General features: G+C 39.6%; 1 protein-coding gene across 2 annotated transcripts in view; it reads left to right on the top strand.

Annotated features, from left to right (window-relative positions):
* Positions 1-2820: 2820 nt before the first annotated feature.
* GLIS3 (GLIS family zinc finger 3) overlaps positions 2821-27221 on the top strand; it is a 521995-nt gene continuing 497594 nt past the window's right edge. The window contains exons 1-2 of one of the 2 annotated variants that reach the window (XM_066368077.1): positions 2821-3367; positions 17477-17963. In XM_066368077.1, the coding sequence (XP_066224174.1) occupies positions 17576-17963 (388 nt within the window). In that variant the 5' untranslated portion in view covers positions 2821-3367; positions 17477-17575. The remainder of the gene's footprint in view (positions 3368-17476; positions 17964-27221) is intronic. The other variant, XM_066368078.1, reaches the window with a different exon arrangement.

The raw sequence follows: 27221 nt of genomic DNA, 5'->3' as shown, positions 1-27221 counted from the left end.
AATGACACCAAGTTTGGTTTCATATGTGCAATTTTAACATTAATAGTACATAATATTTTTTATTTATTTAAAAATATGCTTAACATGTATTTTTATTTTCCTTATCTCTCTCTCTCTCTTTTTTAAGGGGCCCAATATTTTCTGCTGCGCCCAGGGCCTCAACTGGCCTTAATCTGCCTCTGGCAAAGAGCCATAATTTCTTCAGGGTTTGCTATAAACCAGGAATTGGGCAAAATACTTTATGTAACACCCTCCTATGCACAATGCCTACAAGTGTTAATTCCTTTAACCTCAATCCTGGGAGAGAGTAGATACTCACTGTTTCTCAAATGAATGAGAACCAGACTTGAGCTGGATCAATCAGCAGCTTTGAGTCAGCAGTTGAGACACATACAACTGACGGTTCCAGAGAGGGAATATACCAACGGATTGTAGTTCCCACCTATCTGTCTGAAAGGCTGCCAGGGCATGATTCTTAATAACGACAGAAAACTCATAGGGAAAGGAGTGTGTCATAGCTTAGCTACCCTGTTTCCTTTCTCACCATCTCTCAGTATTCTCCCCTCCCCCATCCATGTTGACCAATTCAGTCCAGAAGAGGAGCAGATCTCATTCTGAGTCATTCCAGGGTTGTATTGAAAGTGCTGCATTTTTACTATATCCCATGGAATGTAAGGATATTGCAGATCTACATTCCTGGCCAAAAAAAAAAAAAAAAAAAAAAAAAAAGGTCAATCAAAGCACTGTACCTATTTAGTGGTAAATGTCTTAGGAATGTTAGAGGCTCATGAAAATTCCATCTAAATAAAAAATGACATTCCTACCCTTGGGCTCTTATAAGTGAAGAGAATTTTGGAGATCTCCAGGTTGATGACTAATAACTTTCCCAGTGTTTTATTTCCATGAGCCATTGATTAAATTAAGGAGTAGCACTGTATTTTTCTCTTCCAGCTAAGTTATTCTCATCAATTGGGAAGTTTTGGAAGCTTCTGCATGTCCCTAGGATATCATTTCATGCATCAAAACCATTGTATATATTTGAAATGATATTTGGGAGACATTGGAAAGTTTTTTTTTGCAGCCTTTACCCAGCCTTGTCTTGTTCCTGCAGAGCAGTCTGTACATCACAAGAGTCTGGATGAAGAGAATTTCCCGCAATGCGTTGAAGGGTCAGTGTCCCCATCTTGCTCTCCTCCTGAAGGCTGGAGTTAATGAGGAAGAGTTTTTATGTGAATGTCAGGGATGTTGCAATAACTAGCCAAAGTGGAACAGTTATGGCATTTTCCAGCACTTGGTTTCTTTGTTTTTGTAATGTTGCTGCATGCTTCATTTTATGAGTATTTTCTTGTGTGTGGTTGAACCCATCAATTGCCATCTTGGGCTTGGATACTTGCATTTAAAGGCAGATGAAGAACAGAGGGAGAAACTGGAAAATTGACAGAATGACATATCGTAAGCACTTTTTAAATCTCTCCATTTCTGCTGACAGATATTATTATGATTGATATCCTGATGAGTTTGTGTCTTTAGGAGATAGAAAAAATTATATCTTTCCTAAAGGGAGTCTTGAAAAGCATATCATAACAAGACATAAGAGGTACTGTGAAAATTGGCCTTTTTAAATGTCAGTATCATGGATGCAGACCAACTCTAATAATTTTCTTTCTGAATTAAGATAAATGAAAATTGTCAACAATTGTTTTGGTTTGCTTCACTGGGGTGGATTACTTTTATAATTTTGATCATAGTATCTACTGACTGAGTGCTAGTTTATATTTGAGTTAAGAGCCCTAGAATAGAATATAAGGACTGATGAAATTCTTAGTGTCTTGAGATATCCTCATTCATTTCATTTACGAGAGTGAATAATACGCTGAAGGAAGGTCTAACAAGGATATTTGTTTTCTATACTTTTTGTTTTATATGTATACTTTATACACATTAATTCCCAAGATGGAAGTCCGTGCATCTCTGGCAATACATGTAGGGAACCACTAACAGTTGACCAACCTCTTCAGAACTCTGATCAAGCCAAGCAGAAGACCTGGGGTCACAGCTTGGGTGGGGTATGAAGCTGAGATTATTGAATTCTTCAGGAGAAAGTGCTGCTAACAAATGCAACATATACAGGGAATGTGTCTCCATTCCCTGCAGCTTGTTTAGAATTTTATGCCCTTGTAATGCTTCCATTTTCTTCTTCTCTCCTCTGCCTGTACCTTATTTTAAAAAGATGCCAAAAGCATCCTCTGTGCTCATCTTTCCATTTTCGAAGTTATGTGCATTCAATCCTGTATATTAGAAAGACAATTTTGCCATTTTTCTCTTATTAGTTTTTACTCTTTCCGTTTTATTACTGGTTTTTTTTTCTCTTGTTCTTTAGGATTTGACATCAAATCCTGTGTGAACGCTGATGTTTTTACATGTCAAAGAAAAAAAAAAAACAGTTCAACAAATAAGGCCCAAGAAGGCCAAGTGTCTCCCAGCTGTTGTTACCCGGTTCTGGAGTTCCACGACTCTTGGCGCACGGTTACAGTGTGTGCGGTAACGCGTCGAGAGGGAGACACAAGCTCGGCCTTGGAATCGGCCAGCCTAGTGACCAGCGAGCCCGTCCCTCCCCCTCTCCCCCTTCAGCACTCACACTCAGGAAGCAGCTGGCTACAGGCCGGCCCTCGCAGCCGCACTAACATCCACACTTCTCGCAGGGCCGCCTCCCTGCCTCCCGCCCTCCCCGACCCCCCTTCCTGCGACCGCGTCCACACTGCGCCGCTCAGGCAGCCCAGAGCGCTGCGCGCACGGGCACCAGCGCCGCCCCTCCCGCTCTGCCTGTACGGTCCAGGCTCGCACCAGCACTTTCTCCACGGAACCCGCGGAAACCAATTAGCCAGTATCCCAGGCCGGCCCCCAGACCTATCACCGGGCCCAGGGAGAGGATGAACAGGACAGGCGAGGCACAAAGTCGAAACTCAACTTTTTAAAAACACTACTTGGTGCACGCGCGCGTGCGCGCGCGCCTGTGTGTGTGTGTGTGTGTGTGTGTGTGTGTGTGTGGTGGTGGTGGTAGTGGTGGAGGGGAGAACGAGCTGATGCCTAGGGTCCAGCCACCCCCCTTCTGCCTCCTCCTCCCCCTGCCGCTGCTGCCCTCGCACACGCGCGCGCACACAGGGCACTTGGGCCGGGTTTCCGCGCTCAGTCCCCAGGCTTGGATGAGAGTTTTCATTTCAGAAGGAGGCAGAAATCGTGAAGCGTGCTGAAGGGCTGGAGCCCCAAGTTTCTCCTCGTCAGCGCTGGCCGCCCGCTGTCACTCTCGCAGGCTGGCCGGGGGAAGGGACCCGCACACAGGCTTTGTTGTGGAAATCCTGGTTACCTGGTAAGTGGATGCCATAGGAACTTGGGTCGCAGGCGAGAGAGGGGAAGAAACCGGGCGCTTGAGAGTGTGGGGGGAGTTAACGCTCAGAGACACAAGCTAGGGATTAGAAATGGTTTTCCACGCTGAGCCGGTGTTGTTCGCGCGGGTTTAAGGATACGCGCACCGCCACCCCCAGATTCTCTAAAAGATCTGTTTATTGAGATAACGACCCTCGTTGAGGAATCGAGCAACCAGTGTTCTTGTCAGTTGCCCAAGGGCAGAGAACGGAAAGGAAATCAACAAGGTTTTAAAGTTTCTCTAATTAGGGAGAGCTTTTGATTTTGTTCTTTTCTTTTAAACTATAGGGGCCAGAGTGCTACATAATCAGGGCAAGTTACAGGACGCGCAAGCATGGTTGTGCACGTCACGCATGAGTCCTCACTGAAGGGAAACTTTAAAAAAGTGGGAATTGATGGGGTGACGTGAGGTCTCTCGCGCACCCAGGGCTGTCGTTTTCTTTTCCAATTCCACGTGTTGGTGAAGCTCTGCGAAGTTGTTCCACGCTAGCGACTTGCCCAAACAGACGTCCCCATTGCTTTAGGAAGGTCCTTGGGTTAGGGGTATGTTAACTCATAGCGGGGACAATCCGGTGACCCGCATCCTCCTGATCTTAACTGTACTCTCCCACGCAGCAAAATGCGCCGACACATTCAGACGCGCACACACCCCAACGGGTTCGTCACCTAGCGTTTACATTTTTATGGAGCCCGACAAAATATCAGCACTGTTTAGAAAATGTCTCAGTTTCAGGGACTTTGTCCTGCGCATGGCTACAGCCCCTATAAATGACCCTGTGTGTATTTTGAAGTCGGCCGGGCTGCTCTCTGGAAAGCCTGAGTGTTTAGCCTGCTCCCTCCTAGACACACACCTTGCCCAGAGCGACAGTTCCAAGTTACTCACTGGAGCTGACAAGTCACCTCAGAGATGAGGAAGTCACCCAAGTGTCTGGAAAACTTGGCCTTGACATATTTGTCATCCTATGGATGATTCAGTTAGGTACCTGGAAGGAGAAACTTTGGGAAAGGTCGTTTTTTGAGTCACGGGTCGCGCTCTCGACTCGTTGTGGGTATGTGGGATGCAAGAACTACAAGGAGTTCTGAGACTTAGGACAGGAGCGCGGCGGGGGCCGTGCGCTCCTGGGATCGGCGAGCGGGAACGCGGCTCCCTCTGGATTCCGGCTCTTCCCCGAGCCGGGAAGTCGGCTGGTCCGGGCCGCCTAGACTTCGCAGTCTGGGCTCCCCAGCGGTGGACCAGCAGCGGCGCTCTTTCGGCCGCCACTTACTCAGGACTGGGTTGCATAACAGGAAGCCGGCACGAGTTTGTTTTGTCTTGCTGAGCTCGCTCACGGACCGGGCTGAAGGTTTGGGGCAATGCGGCCAGGGAGTGACGAGTCACAGCAGCGCGCCCCAAGCCCGGCCGTGTGGCCTCCGCTCCCGGACACGCCCCTCTCTCCGCGCCAGAGAGCTAAGGGGGCGCGGGCCTCAGACCCCGCGGGCCAAGCTAGGGAGATCTGGCCCGCCTGCACCACGCTGCGCCTCACCCTTGCCTGTCTTGTCCCCAGTACCTCTCCGGATCTCTCCAGCTCTCCTCTTGGAAGAGAGGCCCCCACCCCTTGGTTCTATATTCCTACCGATACCTCTCCCCCAACCCACAAGGCTTCCCAGACGTCTTCTGGGCCCTCATTCCTGTAGCATGTAAACCCGAGGCAGCGGGTGGGGATGTGCAAGGTATTAACGGAATCGCGGGGTGCAGAGTCAGTAGGGACTAGACTCTTCACTTGTGGCCCCCTTTTGCAGAGAGGAGGACCTTGAACCTTCTCCCACTTATCTCAGAATTTGGGCCCGTGGGCCCTGGAGTTGGTGAGGAGAGGAATGTTCTGCAGCTCCCCCCAGTGGGCTAATTCCCTTTAGGTTATGGGAACTGGAAATCTCAAATATAGACTATTAAAAGTTAGATGGGACCTTCTACAGAGAACACCTGCAGATGAGGAAACCGAGATCCAGAGACTTCAGCGGTTTTGCCCAAGGCCTCACAGCCAGTTGTCACAGACACAGGACAAACACTCAAGTTTCCAAGTCTCAGTTCAGAAAGCATTTTTATTGGCCTGAAGGTGAATTTAAGACAAATGTAATCTCCTGTCCCCTCTGAAAGCCTTGATGAGTCATGATTTCTGCCTTGGGAGTTAGCCAGATGTCTGTTTCCCCTTCTGTCGCATTCCCTACCAGACCTCCCTTTTCATGCTAAACTGAAAAACTTTTTTGGGGGGAGGGTATAAAATTGACTTGTGTTACTTTAAATCTCCCCATTCCTTCTGCCTCCTTTAAGTTTGCTTCCTGTTGTGATGTTTGAAATAGGTGCTACCTGCATTGGTTTGCAGAAAACAGCTGCAATGAAGGTTGTTGGGGGAAAGTTTGACAGCATTTAGAGATAGGAGTTTGTGAAACACTGTTATTTTTGCAATTGGGAACTTACTGAAGTTTAAATATTGCTTTTAAATGCATTACAGTTGTTACATGTTTTCCACTAGTTGTCTTTGCATCCAGACTAGCCCTAACACTACCTTTGAAAGGAAGGACGGGGAGCAATTCCTTTCCAGTTACTTTCAAAACCCTTTCCTTAGTAGTTGGCAGTTGAATTTCTTTCCTTTGTGCTTAGAGGACTCAGTAATCCTTGAGTATGACTAGTTAAATCTAATTGCTGTTTAACTCTTTCTCTCCTTGGTTTACCTTAGCCCAGGTTTGAGGGAGCATCTTTTCTCTGATTCCATCCAAGTTTCTTAATAACTGGTTTGTCAGTGATTGAATACCTGAAGTTGGTTGGTTTCTTTGGGAAGAATGATCATTATTCCAAATAGGAAAAGCAAAAATAATTTTTTTTTAATATGTGGACTCCAGGGTCCACCTAGTGGGTGAAATCCCTATTGGACCAAAATAGTCATGGCGGAGAGGTTAAATAATAGTAAATAAATGTTTGTACCAGCCCCAACTTCATTGATAAGGCAGCAAGTGGTCTTTCGATGGTTTTAGAAGAGAGCTCAGTGTTCTCAGTCTTTTTTTCTGAGTGTTCTTTCCTGCTACTATATTAAATCTGAGGATGTTCTTTCCATTGTTATCCCTCTCATAGTGTAGTTATCAATCTCTGGAGTTGGAATGTTAATTTGTAATTCTTTCATAATATTGGAGAAAGTGCTTCTTTAAGGAGATAATTCATGAAGTGGCATCTGTGCACATTCTCTTCCCTGGAGAAGTCATTTTCTGTGCATCTGTAATTATTTTCTGTAGAGGATATTATGAAGAAGGTGGAAATACAGAACTTAACTCTTCAACTTTTCACTAAGTTTGATTAACTCGTAGATTCAATCAGGACTGAAAATAAAATAAAAAAATAAATAAATGGCACATAAGAATTCTGTGCAACAAAAACGTGCTGCCTCACTCCTACAAGGAGATTGAGACATATAACAAAACCTTTATAATGATGCTAACATAAAGTTTGATTAAAAGATGCCCAACTTTCAAGTTTTTCTAGTTTTCCATTTACTTCAGACAGAATTGACACAAAACCCAAATTTTTTATTGAAATAAAATATCGATACATAAAAGTGCATACATCTGAAGCTTAATGAATTTTCACAAGCTGAACCCAACTAAATAACTAGCATCTGGATCAAGAAATAAAATGTTACCAGCATCCAGGAATGTTTATTATTTCCTTTCAGTCACTATGTTTCCCCCACCCCACAGTAACCACTGCTTTGACTTCTAATAGATATATTAATTTTACCTGTTTTAAAAATACTTTATGTAAATGGCATAATTCAGCATGCACTCTTGGGTATGGCTTTGTTATAACAACCTTTTAGTAGGTCAGATAATTTCGACGCTAATGAAACAGAAGCCCTATGTTCTATCCTAATGATGGTCTGATTAGGGATACTGAACAGACATGAGTGAGATCTATAGTGTGAAGCCAGCTTAGGATGAGCAAGGAGAATGCTGAGGAGCAATTTGTACCAGGACAACCCAAAATGCATTTGGTAGTCCCTCTGTTAGGACTGACAACCCTCACAGCAAAAGAAATGCCTGGTCTCCGTACTGAAATGGCTGTTTTGTGGCTTTTAGCTAGTATTGTTCATTGTTCAGAGTATGCCAAGATAAAGGCAAGAATGATGTGCTTACTCAGAAGAGTGAACTAGAATTTTTAGCAGCTCTTTCCTAGTAGAAAACGGAATAGGTTAGGAGGAATAGACTAGGAAATATGCAGCTGTAATTAAACTGGTTCCACAGACAGAGTGTAGGATTCATGATTGTGTGGTCAAACCTTATTTACACTGTATTTATTCAGGCAGTATAAATGAGATATATAGGAAACAAGTATATAAATATATAATTACATATTTTATCTATACCTTCTTTTTTAGTATAGTAACCTGTATAATATAAAGATATACCATAAATATATGAACATATAAATGTAGTATGAAAAATTTATATGTATGCTACATGGAGTGTGAAAAATATAGGTAAATAAGTATAATATACATATAAAATAATTCGTGTATATATAATGGCTGGACAGTATCCAAAGATAAATTATACATAACACCAAAGCTTAATGAAATTAGACTTTAGACAGAAGATAAAACACAGGCAAATAACTATAAGGCAATATAGAACGTTATGAATGTTAAAATATAGGTATGTAGAGTAAAACAGTTAACATTCATCAGGTCCTTCTAGGTACAAGGCACTGTGCTAAGCAAGTAAAATACATTATCTCATTTATTGTTCTGTAATGCTCTGAATTAGATACAAGAGTGTAATTCTCACTGTGTTATAGATCAGAGACAGATTAAGAGAGGAGCAGGAAAGGCCTAAGGTGGGTATCTGGTTGGGGATGGAGGGTAAGTAGGACGTGGACTTGGGGAAAAGGAGGGCAAAAGAAAGGAGGAGGGAAAAAAACACTCAGGTGGACTCTAAGGCAATTTGTAGGATGAACAGAAATAAGGATCCAACCATGTTCCACTTTGAAACAAAATCAGGGAATTTGTAAAACTGGAATCATGAAGACTCTAAATAGTGGAGAGCAGAAAGCTGATGGAGTCATTCTTGTCTAATGTGATCTCTTCAAGGCCAAGGACAGGAACAACTGCATATTTCTTCAGGTGCAGTAAGTTTTGCTGAACTGCAGATGGGCAGATAGGGTTACAGCATCAGATCAGACCCTGTTCCAGGTTCAAAGCAGACTTTCTGAATATCAGTTATTCCTGAAATTCTGAGCCAGATCTATGAAGTTTTATTTCTAGGCCAGCTGAATACTGTACACAAAAACCTAACCAGATGCCAAAGCTACGTATGAATTCTTGTTATTCTTGTGTGTGAAGAAATGGATTAATGTTTTCCCAACCTTTCCAGCATGACCAATAGATTCCACTTCTGTCTGTAACTTGACTGAGTCATTCATGTAGGTTTAAAAAAAAAAATTTTTTTTTATAATAAATAAGCTTTCATGTTGGTTAAGGGCCTAGTCATTGTTGTGGACATTCATACTTCTTCAGTGATGTCACTGAACATTATTTAACTTGTATAAAACTTCTGTCTACTAACAGCTAAAAATAGTTACATTGGTCACTTTTAAGCAATAAGCAATTATACTGAAGGAAAGAAATCCCTCAGTTACACATATAATAGGGAGACTTTATTATACTTGAATAATTTGGTGTGATGAGTGATAAATTTATTTTTAGAATCTTCAATAGGTAGATGTTTATTACCCTTTTGAGAGGATTGTAATTTTTAGCTTTGCAAGTAGCTATTCACATGGGCTGAGTAGTTATTTATACATACTAAATGGCAAAGAATATACTTTCCATTTGCCATATTTTACTACCTATGTATGTCCTTGTATAGGATGGATTTCTTTTTTTTTTTTTTTTTAAGAAAAATCTCCAGCCAGTTACTTTTCTTTTATATTTCTGAAGAAGCCTTTGTGTCTCAAACCATGGCCATGTGGTATTCACTCTTTTCAATTCAGGTAATTAATTCAGCAGTGACATCATAGGGAATGTGTTCATTTTTCCATTTCAAATTCCTCTTCATAGTATCTGATGGTTAACTCATATTCAGAACACATTTTGAAAAAACTCGGTTCTCAAAGGCAGTTATGTGTTAAATTAAACTTTTCCCCCTTAGCATTGTAAGAGTCAAGTTTTATTCCAGAGAAGTCATCTACCCTCTGCCAAAGGGAAGAAATTGAAAGTCATTTTGATCCTGATTCTGTTAGTTGGTTGATTAAGTAATATTTATAAATATCACTTTGATCAATTGACATATACTGTGTAAAAGGAAAAGTGAAAGATAACAGTGGTAGGTATGTAGCTTTGTATTATTTAATCCTTATTTTTCAGAAAGTCAAAATGTTGAACATTAAGATCCTTTCTTCATTACAGCTTTTTCTTGGTATTTGTTTTACTTTGCCTCTTCAACTCTGTCTATATCTGCAGCTGTTCTTGATAGGCACTTGGGCAGGCAGAAAGTCCAAATGCTTGTATAATAGGCTTTTATGCTTTGACTATAAAGCACGGTATTCGTATAGATATTCAGACACGTACACCCACAAATAATTGAAATAAAACAATACTGCATTATTAATACATTTGATGCACATTGGTAGCTTATATTTTATTTCAGTCAGTTTTATTTAATTAAAAAACTATTACACCATTGAATAATTTACTGTAGGGCTCAGCAATGGATTGCAGCTATTTTGAAAAACATTGCTTTAAAGAGAATATTTTGTTAAGCATATATCTAGGAGCTTATGGTCCATATTCAACTTGGGCCAGTTCATGGATGAAGGCATGGTACTTTCTGAACTTGCCTTAAAATATTTTGGGTTCCAAGTCATTTTCATTATGTGTGATTTCTTACAGCTACTAAGGAAACCCCCCATTCCCTTGTTATTTTTGGTAGGGCCACAGTTTTCTAGAACTTTCTGTACTCATTGATGAGTTAATGACTAAAACAAAGTAAATGAAATACTTATAGGTAATTACTACTAAAAGTAGTGATATTGAGTAAGCTTGGGAGATATGAGAGTGGTATAGATGCACTGAAGTGTGGAAAGTGTATTCTAAGAGAGGTTACTAAACTTTAAGTATTGCCTTATAGCAGTATTTTCCCGAAGGGTCTGAATTTCTTCTAGAATTCCAAAATTACTAGCATTGTGTATAAAGTACTCAGTGCTGCTTCTGATTTTTTGTTTTGTTTTGTTTTGTTTTTCTGTATTTTTCTGAAGCTGGAAACGGGGAGAGATAGACAGACTCCCGCATGCGCCCTACCGGGATCCACCCGGCACGCCCACCAGGGGCCATGCTCTGCCCACCAGGGGGCGATGCTCTACCCCTCCCGGGAGTCTCTCTGCTGGGACCAGAGCCACTCTAACGCCTGGGGCAGAGGCCAAGGAGCCATCCCCAGCGCCCGGGCCATCTTTGCTCCAATGGAGCCTTGGCTGCGGGAGGGGAAGAGAGAGACAGATAGGAAGGAGGGGAGGGGGTGGAGAAGCAAATAGGCGCTTCTCCTATGTGCCCTGGCCAGGAATCGAACCCGGGTCCCCCCGCACACCAGGCTGACACTCTACCGCTGAGCCAACCAGCCAGGGCCTGCTTCTGATTTTTAAGTTAGGATTGCCTAACTAGAGAATACATTCCTACATTAGATCTGGTCATTTCTTTTTTTCCATTCTCTTTCCTTTCTTTTCCCCTCCTCTCCCCTTCTTTCTGTCCCTCTTTTCCCTTCTACCTTTCCTTTGCTCCATGTCCTATCCATATTTACTACCTGTGTTTTGAATATCATAGCCACTAATTTAAACTTAAAAGGGCACTGCCAGATATTTTGTAAATTTAGGGAATATTATTTTCATTTTTATATGAAAATTTTAAAAAAGTTAAAATGTATGTATCTTTAATTAGATAACTAAGGATTGGAATCCACTGATAAAATGAAGTCAGGCTTTTATAGACAGGATCCATAATGTTGATTATATTATCTTTTCAAGTGTTCTTTGGAAGAATGGTCTTGAATCTCTGAAGGGAACACTATCATTTTTCTTTCTATGTTTAATTGGTATAACTCAGACCTAAGCCTGCTTTAGAAAAAGTACTTTTTCTTTTTGATTTCATCTTATTAGTGATTATGTTACTTGAGTAATGTCTGCACATCTTAGAATTTAAAATAAATATGTTAATAGTCTTAGAATGACCAACATTAGACCTTGGGAATGTCCAAATGTCTATATGTACTAGTTATCTGGTGTAACCTCCCTAAATTTTTGCTCCACATCCCCCAAATATGGAATTATCCCAGCCCTGTTTCTGTGTAACTTTTGTTCTAAAGTCTGTGAATCTGTCAGTTTCACTAAATAAAGTTATGAAACCACAGAAATGATCTATAACCTTGATGTGGGTTACTTTATCATAATATGGTACCCTTCCTTTCAATTTAGAGAAAAGATACTGTACACATTCAATGCATTTCCTTGTATAATATCCTCCAGCTTCACAGGCTCATGTTTGCACTTTCCTCTTGTTAAAATTGCAGACAAGAATAATTTTGATTTATTAGTGACATCTAATATAGCTGTGTTTATATTGTTGCCAATAAAATGACTTACACGATTGGTTTTTGTTTATACAATCTTTTCTGAGGAGTCAGTCACCTGTGTTAGGACAAGGTACATTCTGCTTATTAAAATGAACGCCTGGGATCTGAGAACATTCAGCTCTATCTGTCCTTGATTGAATTGCAAAATGTGTTTCACATGGCTGCCGTGCATGAGAATAACTTATATTATCTATCAATAGGCTTTTCACTTCTATTTTCTTTTGGCTACAAACTGTAACTAGAGAAGCCCATGGGAATGGCATGGGCCGCCTATTAATGATCAAGGCAGCAATGTTGAAAGCCAGTGTTAATGAAATTATACAAACATTAACCTAAAGGGAAAAAATAAAAAGAGTCAATAAAGACTCTTCTTTAGATAGCTTAGATATACATATAGGAAGCCAGCTTAGGAGCGCTTTATTTGCTGACCAGTATTTTGTGCCTCGTTATCAGGTTTTCTGTGCATGGTAAGATGTGCTTGTGGCATAAGGAATGGAAAATGTAACAAAGGCTAAATGTAACCCAAGGAAATGAAATGATGTATGAAAATTAATAATTAACTGGCTCATCAGATGAATTATGACTCTAGATGAGTTTATTAATGATATTTACTAAGAAAGGGCTTTTGGCTGTAAATAGGCATTATAGAGCGTGTGTTTTTGGAATTTTCTTGAATGGATGAGTTAACATTGCTTTTTGTTTGTTTAATCTTTTAATCCATGAGAAACAGTGCCAGAGCCTTGGTTAGAAGATAGAGTCGTGATTTTTGCATTTTGATTAAAGTCACAGCTTTCCCAGAAAACCAGTGAAATTATTAAATGGTTTTGTATCTTAGTTTCCTTAGGAGCTAAGTAATTTTTTTCCCCTAACTTGACTTATAGAAGTGTTTTTAAGAGTTTGAAAGTGGTCAACAGGGAAGATTTATTAACTCATGTTGACGCATGTAGCAGAATGGATATTTTTATTGTTTGAACCAATGGAGTATTAGCAATCTAGATGTGTCAACATGTTAGATCCTAAGTACCCTAAATTTATATTTCTGGATGTTCCTTGCTTTTTTCTTTCTCTTCTTTTTTTCTGTTGATACCCTAGGGTAGAGTAGTTGGATGGAGAACAGAGGAGAAAGTAATGCTAGAGAACTTGATAAAGTTTTTATACAGAAAGATGCTGTTCCAATTGGGTTTTGATACTGATTAGTTGTGATTTTACTTTTTGGCAAAGTCTAGGAAAATTTAATCCTAATACATATCCATCTTTTTAAGGTAAGTGTTGTCTTCCAGCACATTGCTAACATGAGAGTACAGTGTGTCCATAAGTCATGGTGCACTTTTGACCGGTCACAGGAAAGCAACAAAAGATGATAGAAATGTGAAATCTGCACCAAATAAAAGGAAAACCCTCCCAGTTTCTGTAGGATGATGTGGCAGCATGTGTGCATGCACAGATGATGACATAACATTGTGTATATAGCCGAGCAGCCCACGGCCATGCTAGTCGAGATGTGGATGGTACAGAGGAAAGTTCAGTGTGTTCTGTGGCTTGCTAAATTCAAATCTGTGACCAAAGTGCAACGTGAATATCAGAGCGTTTATAACGAAGCGCCACCACATAGGAATAACATTACTCGGTGGGATAAGCAGTTGAAGGAAACCGGCAGTTTGGTGGAGAAACCCCGTTCTGGTAGGCCATCAGTCAGTGACAAGTCTGTAGAGGCTATACAGGATAGCTACCTAAGGAGCCCTAAAAAATCTGTGCGTGAGCCTACATCGACCTGCACTGAATAGGTATGAAAGTGGGAGAGTTTTTCTTTTATTTGGAGCAGATTTCACATTTTCATCGTCTTTTGTTGCTTTCCTGTGACCTGTCAAAAGTGCACCATGACTTTACGGACACACTGTATTTGCTTCCATGGCTACCCAATTTCCTTGATTTAAGCGTCATAGGTATAAAATCTACGTATTTATCCTTGATCATACTGATTTTATATTTTTGATAATCTTCCTTAATTAATTGGAAGAACAATTTCTAGAGACTGTAATGATTATTACTAACTTCCTCATTTTATGGATGCAACTGTAAGTCCAAGGAAGTTATAAATGATTTGCCAGTGGTAAAAATCCGTTGTCCTGACTTCTAGTTGAGTGCTCTTTTCACTCTGACTTAATGAGGATGTGTCTTTCTTATAAGTTAGTAGCTCATTCCTTTTTCGTTACTATTTTTTGTTACTGTTTTTAACTTACAATTATACATGATCATATGGCCTAGCTAAAACGTATATAAAATATGATAATATAAATAGAAAAATTGATTTTTAAATTCTGGTATCTAATGCTTGACAAATCTGTTGGCATGATTTTTTTTAATTGTTTGTTTTTAGAGAGACAGAAAGAAGAAGGGAGAGAGAGAGAGAGAGAGAGAGAGAGAAATTCATTTTTTGTTCCACTTTGTTATGTATTTATTGGTTGCTTCCCATATGTACCTTGACCAGGGTTTGAATCTGCAACCTTGGTTGTTTGGAACAGTGCTCCGACTGACTAAGCTAATCGGCCAGGGCCTATTGGCATAATTAATGTGAAAACATTAGGCATACTTTCATATACAATTTATTTTATTTTTGTTTTGAGGCTCCTTTTTTTCAGCTCACATGACATTGACCTATTGGTTTTTCTTTCTAGTATTAATCACTTTTTTTTCTCCTTCCTTCCTTCCTTCCTTCCTTCCTTCCTTCCTTCCTTCCTTCCTTCCTTCCTTCCTTCCTTCCTTCCGAGAGGAGAGGAGGCAGAGAGACAGACTCCCACATGTGCCCCAACTGGGATCTACCTGGCAAGTCCACTAAGGATGATGCTCTGCCCATCTGGGTCTTCGCTCCATTGCTGAGTGATCAAGCTCTAATTAGCGCCTGAGGGGGAGGCCATGGAGCCATCCTCAGTGCCTGGGGCCAATTCACTTCCTTCAATTGAGTCTTGGCTGCAGGAGGGAAAGAAAGAGAGAGAGAGAGAAGGGAATGAGGGATGAGGAAGCAGATGGTCACTTCTCCTGTGTGCCCTTACCCGAAATTGAACCCAGCACAGCCACATGCTGGGCCAATGCTCTACCGCTGAGCAAACTGACCAGGGCCTTGACTCTCTGACTATTGCTTTTTTAGTAATAAAATTTAAGTACACTTTTGTTGTTGTTTTTACTTTCAACTTAATGCTATTTAAAACAGGAGTACATTTTATAAGAAATAAAATAAATACCCAGTCTGACAGTCAGGAACGAATGTTTGATAATTAAGTTCTCAGTGTTTTAATTATTTTTCCTTTTCACAAATTTAACCTTAATGATCTAGTCTAACTCTAAGTACCAATTTATGTGTTTTTATCCGGAGTTTTGATGATAATTCCTGCTTGTGTATGATCTTGCTGCCAAAAATGACTTTCGTATTTTTAAAAACTTGGAAATAGGCATAGTCTGTAAATATGCAGACATTTGTCACTTGGACCATGGTCTTAGTGACTCACATTTCCAGTCATGTTGGATAATTCTTCATTTTTAACAAATTGCCAATACAACGTAATTATCTTGCCTTTTTTTTTTTCAGTTGGTACTGAATAAGTGCTTTTTTCTTCAGGGTTCAGAGTGCTTAGAAAACACTACCTTATCAATGAGTAGAGGATAGATAGCTAATATAACCTGGCAAAGCATAGAGACATTAAATGATTCTTGTCCACAGTCCACCAATAAATCAATAGACCAGCTGGTAATACAGTCGAATTCTTCTAAATGGACCCAGCAGAAAAGGCATTGGAATTTTTCCAATGTAAAAAAAAAAAAAAATCTTACAACTTGTCTGATACCAGGGTTCACTTCTTATTGTTCCATAAACAAACTTAAATAATACAGGTTTCAATAAACCTGAATTTATTTGACTATTCTCAGGAACTGTAGTGAAGGCATGGCAGTATTAAATGAGACAGACTGATAGAATTCTGAATAAAATAGAGAGTTAATAGAGATGAAGAAACCATTCCAAATTTTATATGTTAGTAATTTTTGAATATCTTTAACATACGGGCATACATAGTCAAACTTGCAGAAGGCACAGTGAGTACTTGACCTGAAAATTAAATATTTTTGATTTCCTAAAATGATAAAAAAAAACAAACCTTTCACAGAAAGATTTCCCTTCTTGTTATTTTTGTCCTTGATGATTGATGGAGCCGTTTATTTGGGAGTTGAATTGGAAATATTTGTCTAAGATACTGAGTGGGTCATACAGAAAAAGTAGAAATCATCCAGTTTTGTCTATCTGGCGACTTCTGCTTTATACTCAGTTTATACTTTTTTCTGTTTGTTCAAGTTTGGCTTCTTTCCATGACTGTCATGTCTATATAAAATAATACAGATTGCGACTGTTGGCATTTATTAGCGTGGTGGCCCTTAGTCACCTCATTGACAATACATACGTATTGGGGAGCTCTTGACCGAGGGCGAAGAATTTCTCCTAATGATTGGTAACCAGGGAGTACTGACAGTATTGCATATAGATGTATGATGATGTCCTGTGGTCACATCAGTACTTTTGGTTCTCCCCTGCTACTTGAGAAAGGGAGTGGTGGGATTGCAGATGAAAGCTTTGTGGCACTGTGGTGGTTTTACCATGTTTGGTGCCTGAGGAACATACCTTTAAAAGGCCTGTTATTTCCTTATACTTTCCATAAAGCATATTTCACAGCTTTCTCCTTTCCTAGGATCTTAATGGAGGCCACAGTATTGTGATGTTGGTTCTATTTCCACCCCCATACTCAGGATCAGTATGAAACCAAGGCTCTTAAGCTGCTCTGAATATTTGGTGCGTGGATGTATGAAGCCTTTGCAAGAGTCCCAGGCCCATATTTTTACCTTTTGTGAATCTAAGGACTATAAAAAATGTGCTCCTAGAGTGAAAATCAGAGATGGCTTAATGACCTCATAATCTAATTTAGCGGCTGTAGCTCCCATTAGTTTGTTTACTGGAACCTTTGAACCATTGGTCTCACAGCTCATGAAGGTGATGCCTTTTGGTTTTCCAAGATTCACTGGAGCCGAGGTAAACTAGTATAGACAGATCCTCTAGGAAGAAAAATAAGTTTCATTTTGCAAGCTGGCACCAGTAGGCTGGTTGTAGTTACCAAGAGCACTATATAGAGAAGAGCTCAGTGGCAAACAAAACAATGCCAGAGATCTATAATCCGTGTCTACTATGAATGCAGGAGGGAAGAGTGCCTGCCAGTGAACCATGTATTTGATAACCCTGCTCTACATAAAAGGCCTTTTTGCTAAGAGTGCTGCTTTTCTTTCAGAGGTGAATGCTATACAGATTGAAAACTCACTGTAACTTATTTTCCATTTTACTTTTAAAAATGCCTGCATTTATTTTTTCAAACAGGCTAAAAACCCACACCATGGATAACTTATTGGACTTTGCCTGAAAGGAGTCATTAGTGCCATTGGATATTTGACCATCTTGGCCACAGGTTTTTTCAGAATGAATGGAAGGTCATGCAGCATGAATTTCCACCGGATATCAGGAACCCCACAGGGGCCTGGGATGGTCAGTGGCCAACACATTCCTCCCATCCGAGCCCACTCGGGGACTCCTGGGCCCTCATCCTGTGGCAGTATACCAAGCCCTGGTATTGGAAGCCTTGCTAACAGTTTTCATCTCAAGATGCCCTCGGGAGGAGGGATGGTTCCTCAGAGCAACATGGCTGAGAGCCCCATCCATCTGCCTGCCTTGAGCCCCAGGAGACAAGCGCTCACCAATGGGAAGTCACGATTCCAGGTCACCCAGGCCGGAGGCATGTCAGGGCCACATATTTTAAAGCCAAAGCAGCAGGAGTTTGGAAGTTCTTTTCCTCCAAATCCTGGGAAAGGTAGGATTGTCTTTCTGGGATCTTTTAAAAGTGGGAAGTACTTTTTTCTCCCCCTAGTCCCTTCTCCCAGAAAATCCTATGGAAAAATACACAATTCAGTGTTGAACAGGGTTGACGGTCTCATAATGATATGTAGCTTGCTTGGGAAGAGGGAAGGTGTGTATGTGTGTGAGGACTAGGAGGCCACAGTAGTAAATGTGACATGTCATGGAACTGTGAAACAGAGTGGAAGGTAAGATAGAAAGGTCAGAAACGGGGAGGTAGAGTGGTAGAAGAGGAAGGGCAAAGATTAGTCAGAGCCTGTCCTCTGAATACACGAAGCTCTGCCCTGGCTCACCAAGGGTTAGATTCTAAAGGCCATGGAGGAGAGACAGAGGCGGCTGAAACTGTCATTGTGCTAGTGAGGCGCTAGAAGAAAGGTGATGTTTGGAAGGAAAAGGACGTTAAAGGGGAAACTTTTATAAAATGAGGAATTAATACATAGAAATGATAAAAAAAAAGATTCAAGAGCAGAACCTATAATTTTTCTGATACAGCCAGTAATAAGAGAAAAGGACTCTAGAAGAAAATAATGAAAACAAGTATTTTTGTGCTTGTGGAGAACTAGAAAGTCTGGTTAATTAGAAATTCAGAGAGAACATACTTTTAATTTAATGATGTTTCAGTCACCATATATCTTATTTATTTAATTTTTTTATTAAACATTTTTTTTTGAATTTTTATGAGTTTATTTGAGCCAACACTGTTAACAATTGCCAGGAAGCAAGGTCTCAGATGCTCCCTAATTGCCATATATATTTTAAATTAAAGAATAATTGTTGAAGACTAGCAAATTATTTGAATGACACACCATCTCTAGAAACTGATGTTGACTTAATGAGATTGTATTGCACATAATATGTGTGTTTGGGCTAGAAAAACAGAGTATGTATTATGTAAAATACAGCTTTGTATAAAAAACACAATTATATATTCCTTTAGGAATTTTTAATTTTTTTTCACTTGGATATTTTTTTAGATTTTATTTATTCATTTTTTTAGAGAGAGAGAGAGGAAAGAGATAGCGAGAACAGGGGAGAAGCAGGAAGCATCAACTCCCATATGTGCCTTGACCAGGCAAACCCAGGGTTTCGAACCAGTGACCTCAGCCTTCCAGGTCGATGGTTTATCCACTGCGCCACCACAGGTCAGGCTAGGAATTTTTAGCTTTTAATTTTAAATGTTTATGTTAAGTGATTATTTCAACGAATGAAATTACTAGCAGCCCATGAATAGCCATTCATCAAGTTAACCCTTAATTCACCAATTATGGTGAATAATGCTTATGTCAGGCAAGTAACCAAAAAGTTGTTCTAGTGTCAGCGTATTTCTGTGTAGAGAGAAGTTGGTAAAAATGGGTAGATTAAAAAACAAAACAAAAACTTAATACATGTGTAGCTTTTTCTGTTATTTTTTAATCGATTTATTTTGGTCTAGGTTTGGTTGTTTATTTCTTAGAGCTACTGATATTAAATATAAGTATAGAAAAAACTTTTCCTGGGGACTGCATCCAAAATAGCTCTGTCATTGTCAGGTTGCTAAGTTCCTCAATGTCAAGCTCATGGGTTCATATTTTCAGGGGCTGAGGCCCAGTAAAATCTTTCAGCTCATGCTTGACTAGTGAACTGTAGCTTGCGTCTGTATATACTTATGTTTGAAATCTTGACTGGCAGTAATAATGGTGATAATATTAATAACTTGCATTTATTATAACTTAGCATGTGTCAGCTACTGTGTCAAGTGATTTTCAATACATAGTCTTAGTTATTCCTTATAACAGCCTTGAGCTTTATGCTACTGTTGATCACTGATAAGGGAGCTAAGGTCTAGAAAGAATAGATAACTTTTACATTGCCAGCCAGTAAGGAGTTTGAGGATATTACTTTGATGATGACCATAGTGGTTATAATTATAATGGTTTTAGAAAAGTGCTTCAGCTTTCTGATTATTGTATTTTCAGTTTTCTGGCTCCTTGCTCAACTTCCAAACTTACAATGTCTGTTCTGGATCTGCATGGTTGGGACATGCAGGAGCATGGATAAAAGGGTCGAGGACAACCACATTATTATTCTCCCTGGCTTTACAGGTTGGATACCACAATGGTCTAGATCAGGGATCCCCAAACTACGGCCCGTGGGCCGCATGCAGCCCCCTGAGGCCATTTATTCGGCCCCCGCCACACTTCTGGAAGGGGCACCTCTTTCATTGGTGGTCAGTGAGAGGAGCACATTGACCATCTCATTAGCCAAAAGCAGGCCCATAGTTCCCATTGAAATACTGGTCAGTTTGTTGATTTAAATTTACTTGTTCTTTATTTTAAATATTGTATTTGTTCCCATTTTGTTTTTTTACTTTAAAATAAGATATGTGCAGTGTGCATAGGGATTTGTTCATAGTTTTTTTTATAGTCTGGCCCTCCAATGGTCTGAGGGACAGTGAACTGGCCCCCTGTGTAAAAAGTTTGGGGACCCCTGGTCTAGATGGTACTAAGAGTGGCTGAATGTGTTTCTTTCAGATCTTGGTTTATAGTTTCTAAACTAAGCCAATAACTGGCTGAGAATGATGATCTGGTACTGTTTGAACTTTATTTAGTCATTTGCTCAACAAATAATTACTGAGCATATGTTATGGGTGAGCCACTGTTTGGAAGAATGCAATAGCCAGTAAAACCTAGTTTTGGCCCTCAAGGAGCTGAATTCAGACAAATGAGTGGACAGTTAAAATAATGCACCTATAGGGCTCTGACAGGGATACACTCAGGTTTATATGGCAAATTTGGAGGGGTTCCTAGCCAGGTCTTAATAAGTGGATCTGGGAGGAGAGTAAGATATGTAGACAGACACCTGAAGGAGAAGGGGTTAGCCTTGCAATGTGTACACTATGTCTGTGAGTATGTATGTGTGTGTGTGCATGTGTGGGGACTGTCTGGAACTTATTCTGGGTAGAGAGAGAAGCATACTCAAAACCTGGAGAGGAGAGATCATGATGCATTTCATGGACTTGAACCTGGTTCCACATTGGAAGGCACATAGGCTATGGTAAGAGATGAGGCTGGAGAGAGAGACACAGAATCCAGATGAAGGATTGTGAATGATAAACCAAGGAGTTTAGATGTATCTTGAGGATTCTGGCAAACTTTGGAAGGGTTTTAACCTTGGGAGTGATGTGAGAAGGTTGAGGTTAACATTTCTCCCTGGCTTTGTCATTGCTTTTTCATGGATTATTAACAATGCCATGATCCCAGAGGGATAGTTACCAAAGAACCTATGACTCTGTGGGTGTATTAGTGTTCTCCAGAGAAACAGAACCAATAACTGATCTATCTGTATATCTCTATCTTTATCTTTCTATTTCTATCTCTATATCTGCAGTAGAATATGCATATTATTGGTCTATCTATCATCTATCTATCTGAAGAGACATATATAAAAAGATATACTTGTTCAAATGATTATGGAAGCTGATATATACCAAGTTCTGCAGGATGAATGAGCAAGCTAGAGGCCCAGAAAAGCTGATGATTTAGTTGTAGTTCAACTCTTTGAAGGCCTAGAACTAGGAGAAGTAATGGTGTATGTAGTTCCTTCCTGAAAGTCAGCAGACTTGAGACCCAGGAAGAACTGATGTTTTAGTTTGAGTCTAAAGGCAGGAAAAAGCCAGTGTCCCAGTTCACAGGCAGTTATTTAGGAAAGAATTCTTTTTTACTTGGTACAGGGTCAAACTTTTGTTCTCTTCAGTCCTTCAACTGATTGGATGAGGACCACTCACATTAGGAAGGTCAGTCTGCTTCATGTGTGGAATAGGTCATGAAAGTGGGAGAATCCAGTCTGATTCCAAGGCTTGAGAAGTAGTAGGGGGCACAACTGAAACACACATCTCATCAGTAACTGTGGTTAAGAGTGAAATAAAAATACTTTTATTTTTAATTTATGTGCATTATTTTTTCAAAACAGCTAATAAGTTGTTAACATGTAAATACTATTAAGTTGTTCACACCTAACTACCTAAGAAGTAGAAGTGATAAGTGTTTCCTTTTGGTCTAGGACCCTGGTCGGCAAACTGCAGCTCGCGAACCACATGTGGCTCATTGGTCCCTTGAGTGTGGCTCTTCCACAAAATACCATGTGCGGGCGCTACCTCGATAAGGAGTGTACCTACCTATGAAGTTTAAGTTTAAAATATTTGGCTCTCAAAAGAAATTTCAATCTTTGTACTGTTGATATTTGGCTGTCAATGAGTTTGCCGACCACTGGAGGGGAACCATGAAAAAAATCACAGAGCTGTTAAGAATGCCATGAACTGAGAATATTTGGGAACCTCTGTCATAGGAGTTTATTTTTTTCACACAGAGTAGGCTACAGTAAGTGATGCTGCTAATGGTTGGAAGCTCAGGGATGTCAGGTCCAAGATCATGGAGCGCCTCTTAGTCTTTCCCTCTTGGTTGTGCAATAGCTACCTCACTCTAGCTCCTGCTGAGAAGTCTGTCTTCTGAGGATGGTGAAGGACAAAAGGCAAAAAAGACGAAAGTGACAACTTCCCATAAATCAGCTTTAATCAACTTTCCCAGGAGTCTCACCCAACTATTCCCCCTTAATTAACCAAACATATATAACTTATCTTAAATGAAACTCATTCTTTGTTCCTAAATTTATCTTTTTTAAAAGTTAGATTTTGTCTTACATTATTTTGTATTGTTATTTTGTATTTTACTTTTTAGCTTATGCCACTTTTAGCTCTCTCTTTCAAGTAAGTTGAACTACTTGTATAAATAAGTTGCAGCCCTTATTTATACTTCAGCCCTTCTTTATACTTCAACCTTAAATCTATAAGCAGATATGTTCATGCTATATAACCAGAACACACTAATAACCAAAGAATTTAACTTTGCTATTATAGTATTATTTATATATAGTTATATTTTAAAATATAGTACACATTCACATTCATTTTATATTGTTATTTTATATTTTATTTTACTTATCACATTATTATTTACAATATATATTTTCTTTCCCTGTTTATAATCCAAATGTTCTTTGTAACCATTTTTTTCTTTTGATCCAGGACCTAATCAAAGATCATGCATTACATTTGATTGTCATGTCTCTTCAGTCTCTTTTAATCTAGAATAGACCCTCTCCCCTACCTTTTCTTTGTGTTTCATGAGAAATAAGTTGATATTTTTAAAGAGTTCAGATCAGTTGCCTTGTCACACAATCTGCTTTATCTGAATATTTCTTCATGATTGGGTTCAGGTTAAATAGTTTTGGCAGGAATAGGTGTTTTGTGTACCACCCATTGCATCACACAAGGAAGCGCAAAATGCTCATTTGTCCTAATATTTGTGATGTCGCTTTTGATTGCCTGACTAAGGTGGTGTCACCAGGTCTCTGGATTGTGAAGGACACTTTACCTTTCAAAATTAATGAATAATTTTATGTGACTGTTTTGTTCTCTAATAAGTTTTCATAGCATCCATTGATGATCCTTGCCTGAATCAGTTATTACATTGTTTATTTTCTGATTCTAGTATTTCTTCTATGTTTCTGGTATTCTTCTGGAAAAAAGAGCTGCTTTCCCTTCTTTTACTGAGAATCACTGCAGACTCATGTTTTCTTTTAAAAAATTTACTGTACTACAATTCATTACCATCATTATTCTTTCTGATGCTCAAAATGTCCCAGATTTGGCTACCATCATTATTCTTTCTGATGCTCAAAATGTCCCAGATTTGGCCAGTGGGAGCCCCTTCAAGTCAGTTCCTATGTTTCTTTTTTGTTTGTTTTTTTATGTTTTCATTAAATACTTCCCTGCTTTCACACATCAACAAAATATTCTAGGTTTATTTGCATTTCCCTGCCTAAGACCTGGAATCAATTATTTTTCCAAAAAGCTCAGGTCCCTTTTAGTGGGAAATGATATTTGGAAAACTGGTGGAAAGGATGTTCCTATTGACTCAGGGGTATCAGTGCTTTTGGGCCCTATGCACGGGCAGTGTTAGGAAATATGTCAGAACAAGATAATGAGTTCTAGTTAAAATACCACATTACAGAGTTCTTCCTCATGCTTCCTCAGTGGGATTCCTGGTTCTCAGGCAACTCTTTGCTCTATCCTACAATAGAGAAAAGAGTTGCCCTTAAGCTTTACATGTTTTAAGATAGTAGAAATAAATTTTAAAATGATTTCTTACAATATATAAAATTCTAATGTGCTGAGATGAGAGTGTTTGTATTTATATAAGCCACTGAGTGAGTGCGGAGGTCATTCTGTAGTTGGCAACTTCCTGGCCCTGCTAGGATTGGCAAGTCCAGAATCCCGGTTATATTGTACCAATGATGACATTTCCCCATACTTCCTGCTCAACAGTTATGAATTGTAATTAGACTGGCAGAAATGCATTTTTCAAAGCATCTGGGAAATCAGTTTTATGATCTTTACTTTAAGCACATTTGACATAGCTATTTAAATATTTAAGACAATCCCACATTCGCAGTACCTGTAAGGCCTATCTAATTGGGAAGATTTTCATTGTAAAAGGTTTGTTACTTTACTTCAGGGCCTCTGACATTTCTTGTTGGGCTTTGCTGTCCTTGGAGACAAAGGGAGTTAGTTATTCATTAGCGCTTGTGGGTTATTCATTATTGTTGGTCAGAAAAAGCAGAATAATATCAACAAAGGACACCAAACTAATTGGGATTAAAAATTCTGTTGTGTCACTTATGACTGGTGTGTCTTGTAAAGACTAGGTTTAAGGAAAATAATGTAGTGTGTGAACCTGGGAGGTCTAAAAACTAATGTACTTTAAATAATACATCAAGTTGTATTTTTTAGTTTGCGGTTTGCTAATTCAATCGGTTATAACCTGGGGCTTAGGTTAGAGTTTGATTCCCTAGTGATTCAGCTAGTTTCATATTCTACCCGCCTTCCCACTGACACAACATAAATTTTAAAATATTGTTGCTGATTTAAAATGTTACTTTCCAATATCATTCTTTCCCTATGTTTATTCCTAGAAAAACAGATAATGAAAAAATATTTACTAACACCAGTGAGTAAGCCATATTGAATATTGTGTTAGAAGTCGGGCAAGAATAGCAATTGGAATCCCACGTTTTTTGAAGAGATGCAATTGCTTTATTAGCTAAAGAAAGTTGGGGCAAAATACTTGGTTACTTTTTTTCCTCACTCCTGCTTTTTAATCATTTATATTTCCTTGCACTTCTAATGTGGCTTCCTGCAGAATTAGAACAAATAAAGTTAATATTTCGTTAAAGGTTCCAAAAATAACCAAACCAGTCAGTCAGCGACCAAAGGCATTATTCCAGTTGACTTAGCCAGAGTTTTCATTTTGTCTCGCCAACAAGGCAGGTGAAACACAATGTTTACTTTTGTTTACTCTTTGGACTGGACAGGGTGCACTTTGTGTGATTTATTGATGCTGCGTGTAAATCAAATTGATAATGGATTTCCAAGTATTACTGAATGGCAGACATGATTTGTTCCAGTTATGAAAGCAATTTGTCAGTTTCATAACATTCCATGTTTAAAAGGAATATATTCCATTTATACCCACTGTCCCCTGTACGCACCTCAAAAGCTATAGGACATGAAGCTGAAATGTAACATTTGTTAGTTACTTATAGCATATTAACACTGTTAAATAACAATAGCTTTGGACTTGTATGGTATTTGATAATTCACAAATTTGCATGTTGATCTTCTCATACAGTTTAATCAAATGCATCATCCTGGGAGGCAGGGCAATGTAAATTGGCTCCATTTTAAGGATGAAGGGACTGAGGCTCAGTTTGCTGAGATAGCAATCTTATGTGCTACATGGGTTGACATGCAATAGGACTCTACAGTCTGAGGGCTCCTGCTATAGGAGTTTCGAGGAATCTTACTCTTTCTTTCCATTAGAATTTATGGTTGTGGCCCTGGCTGGTGGCTAAGTGGATAGAGTGTCAGCCCAGTGTATAGATGTCCTGGGTTTGATTCTCTGTCAGGGCACACAGGAGAAGCAATCATATGATTCTCCCCTCCTCCCTCTTTCCCTTCTCTCCCTCTTCTCGCATAGCCCATGGCTTGATTGGTTCAAGTGTGGCCCTAGGCACTGAGGATAGCTCTGTTGGAGCACAATGGCCTCAGGTGCTAAAAATAGCTTGGTACTCAAACATTGGCCCCAGATGGGGTTACTGTGTGGATCCCAGTTGGGGCGCATCTGGGAGTTTACCTTACTCTCTCCCTTACTCTCACCTAAAAAAAAAAGAAAGAATTTATGGTTGCTATCATTCCTGAAGGAGTATACCATAAAAACTCAAAACCACTCAACTGCCATTTTCATCTATGAGCTGAAGAAGTGGTTCCTTGCTCCTGCTTTGGAAAATTGTACTGGATAGTATATGACTATTGGCCCTTCTGTGCCAAGAGGGCATTGTCTACCCAAGGCAGGAGTTAGGTAGTCTTCGTGTGATGGCAACCTGAGTGACATCAGTGTATGTACAAGTACCTTTCCATGCCTCTATCTATGAAGTGTTTCCAGGCAGGAGGATATCATGCATATAAATATATTTGCTACTTCTGACCATAAAATTTTAAGGATAAATGGTTAATGACTTATATTTAATACCTATGTTTATGGCTGCCTTTTTTGAATAATGAAAGAAATAGAAGGTCTGTAATTGGCTCTGACATAAGAAACAGGTTAAAAATGAGACTTATGGTGTAGGACTTTGCTGCTTAAGGATATTCTGAGGCCAGCAGCTTTTGCAGGGGCTAGGGATCTTGGGTAGGGAGAAGGTGTGCATTGGAGAACTTGTGAGCTAAGACATTGGCTTTCCAGGTGGTCACCCACTTGTGTGGCAGTCTTAGATGCACATGAGATGGTGCACAGAAAATAGTGTTTTCTTTTAAGAGTTAAATTAGATGGTAAGTGTGAAAGTACATTTTATAATATAAACTTCCAGAAACCTATAAAGTATTGTTGTTCCCCCATTACAAATCTGTAGTGGGCAGTATGGATCTCTATAAACCACAGCAACTGCTGCTAAGTGAGTCGAAATGACCTATCTCACTACCCCTATTCCTTCATGTGACTTTTCCTTTGAAATAAAGGCCTATAGCAGGGGTCAGGAACCTTTTTGGCTGAGAGAGCCATGAACACTACATATTTTAAAATGTAATTCTGTGAGAGCCATACAATGACCTGTGTACGTTATG

Source organism: Saccopteryx leptura, chromosome 2, assembly GCF_036850995.1.
Source record: "Saccopteryx leptura isolate mSacLep1 chromosome 2, mSacLep1_pri_phased_curated, whole genome shotgun sequence".
Lineage (NCBI taxonomy): Eukaryota > Metazoa > Chordata > Mammalia > Chiroptera > Emballonuridae > Saccopteryx > Saccopteryx leptura.
This window is presented reverse-complemented; position numbering and strand designations above follow the sequence as displayed.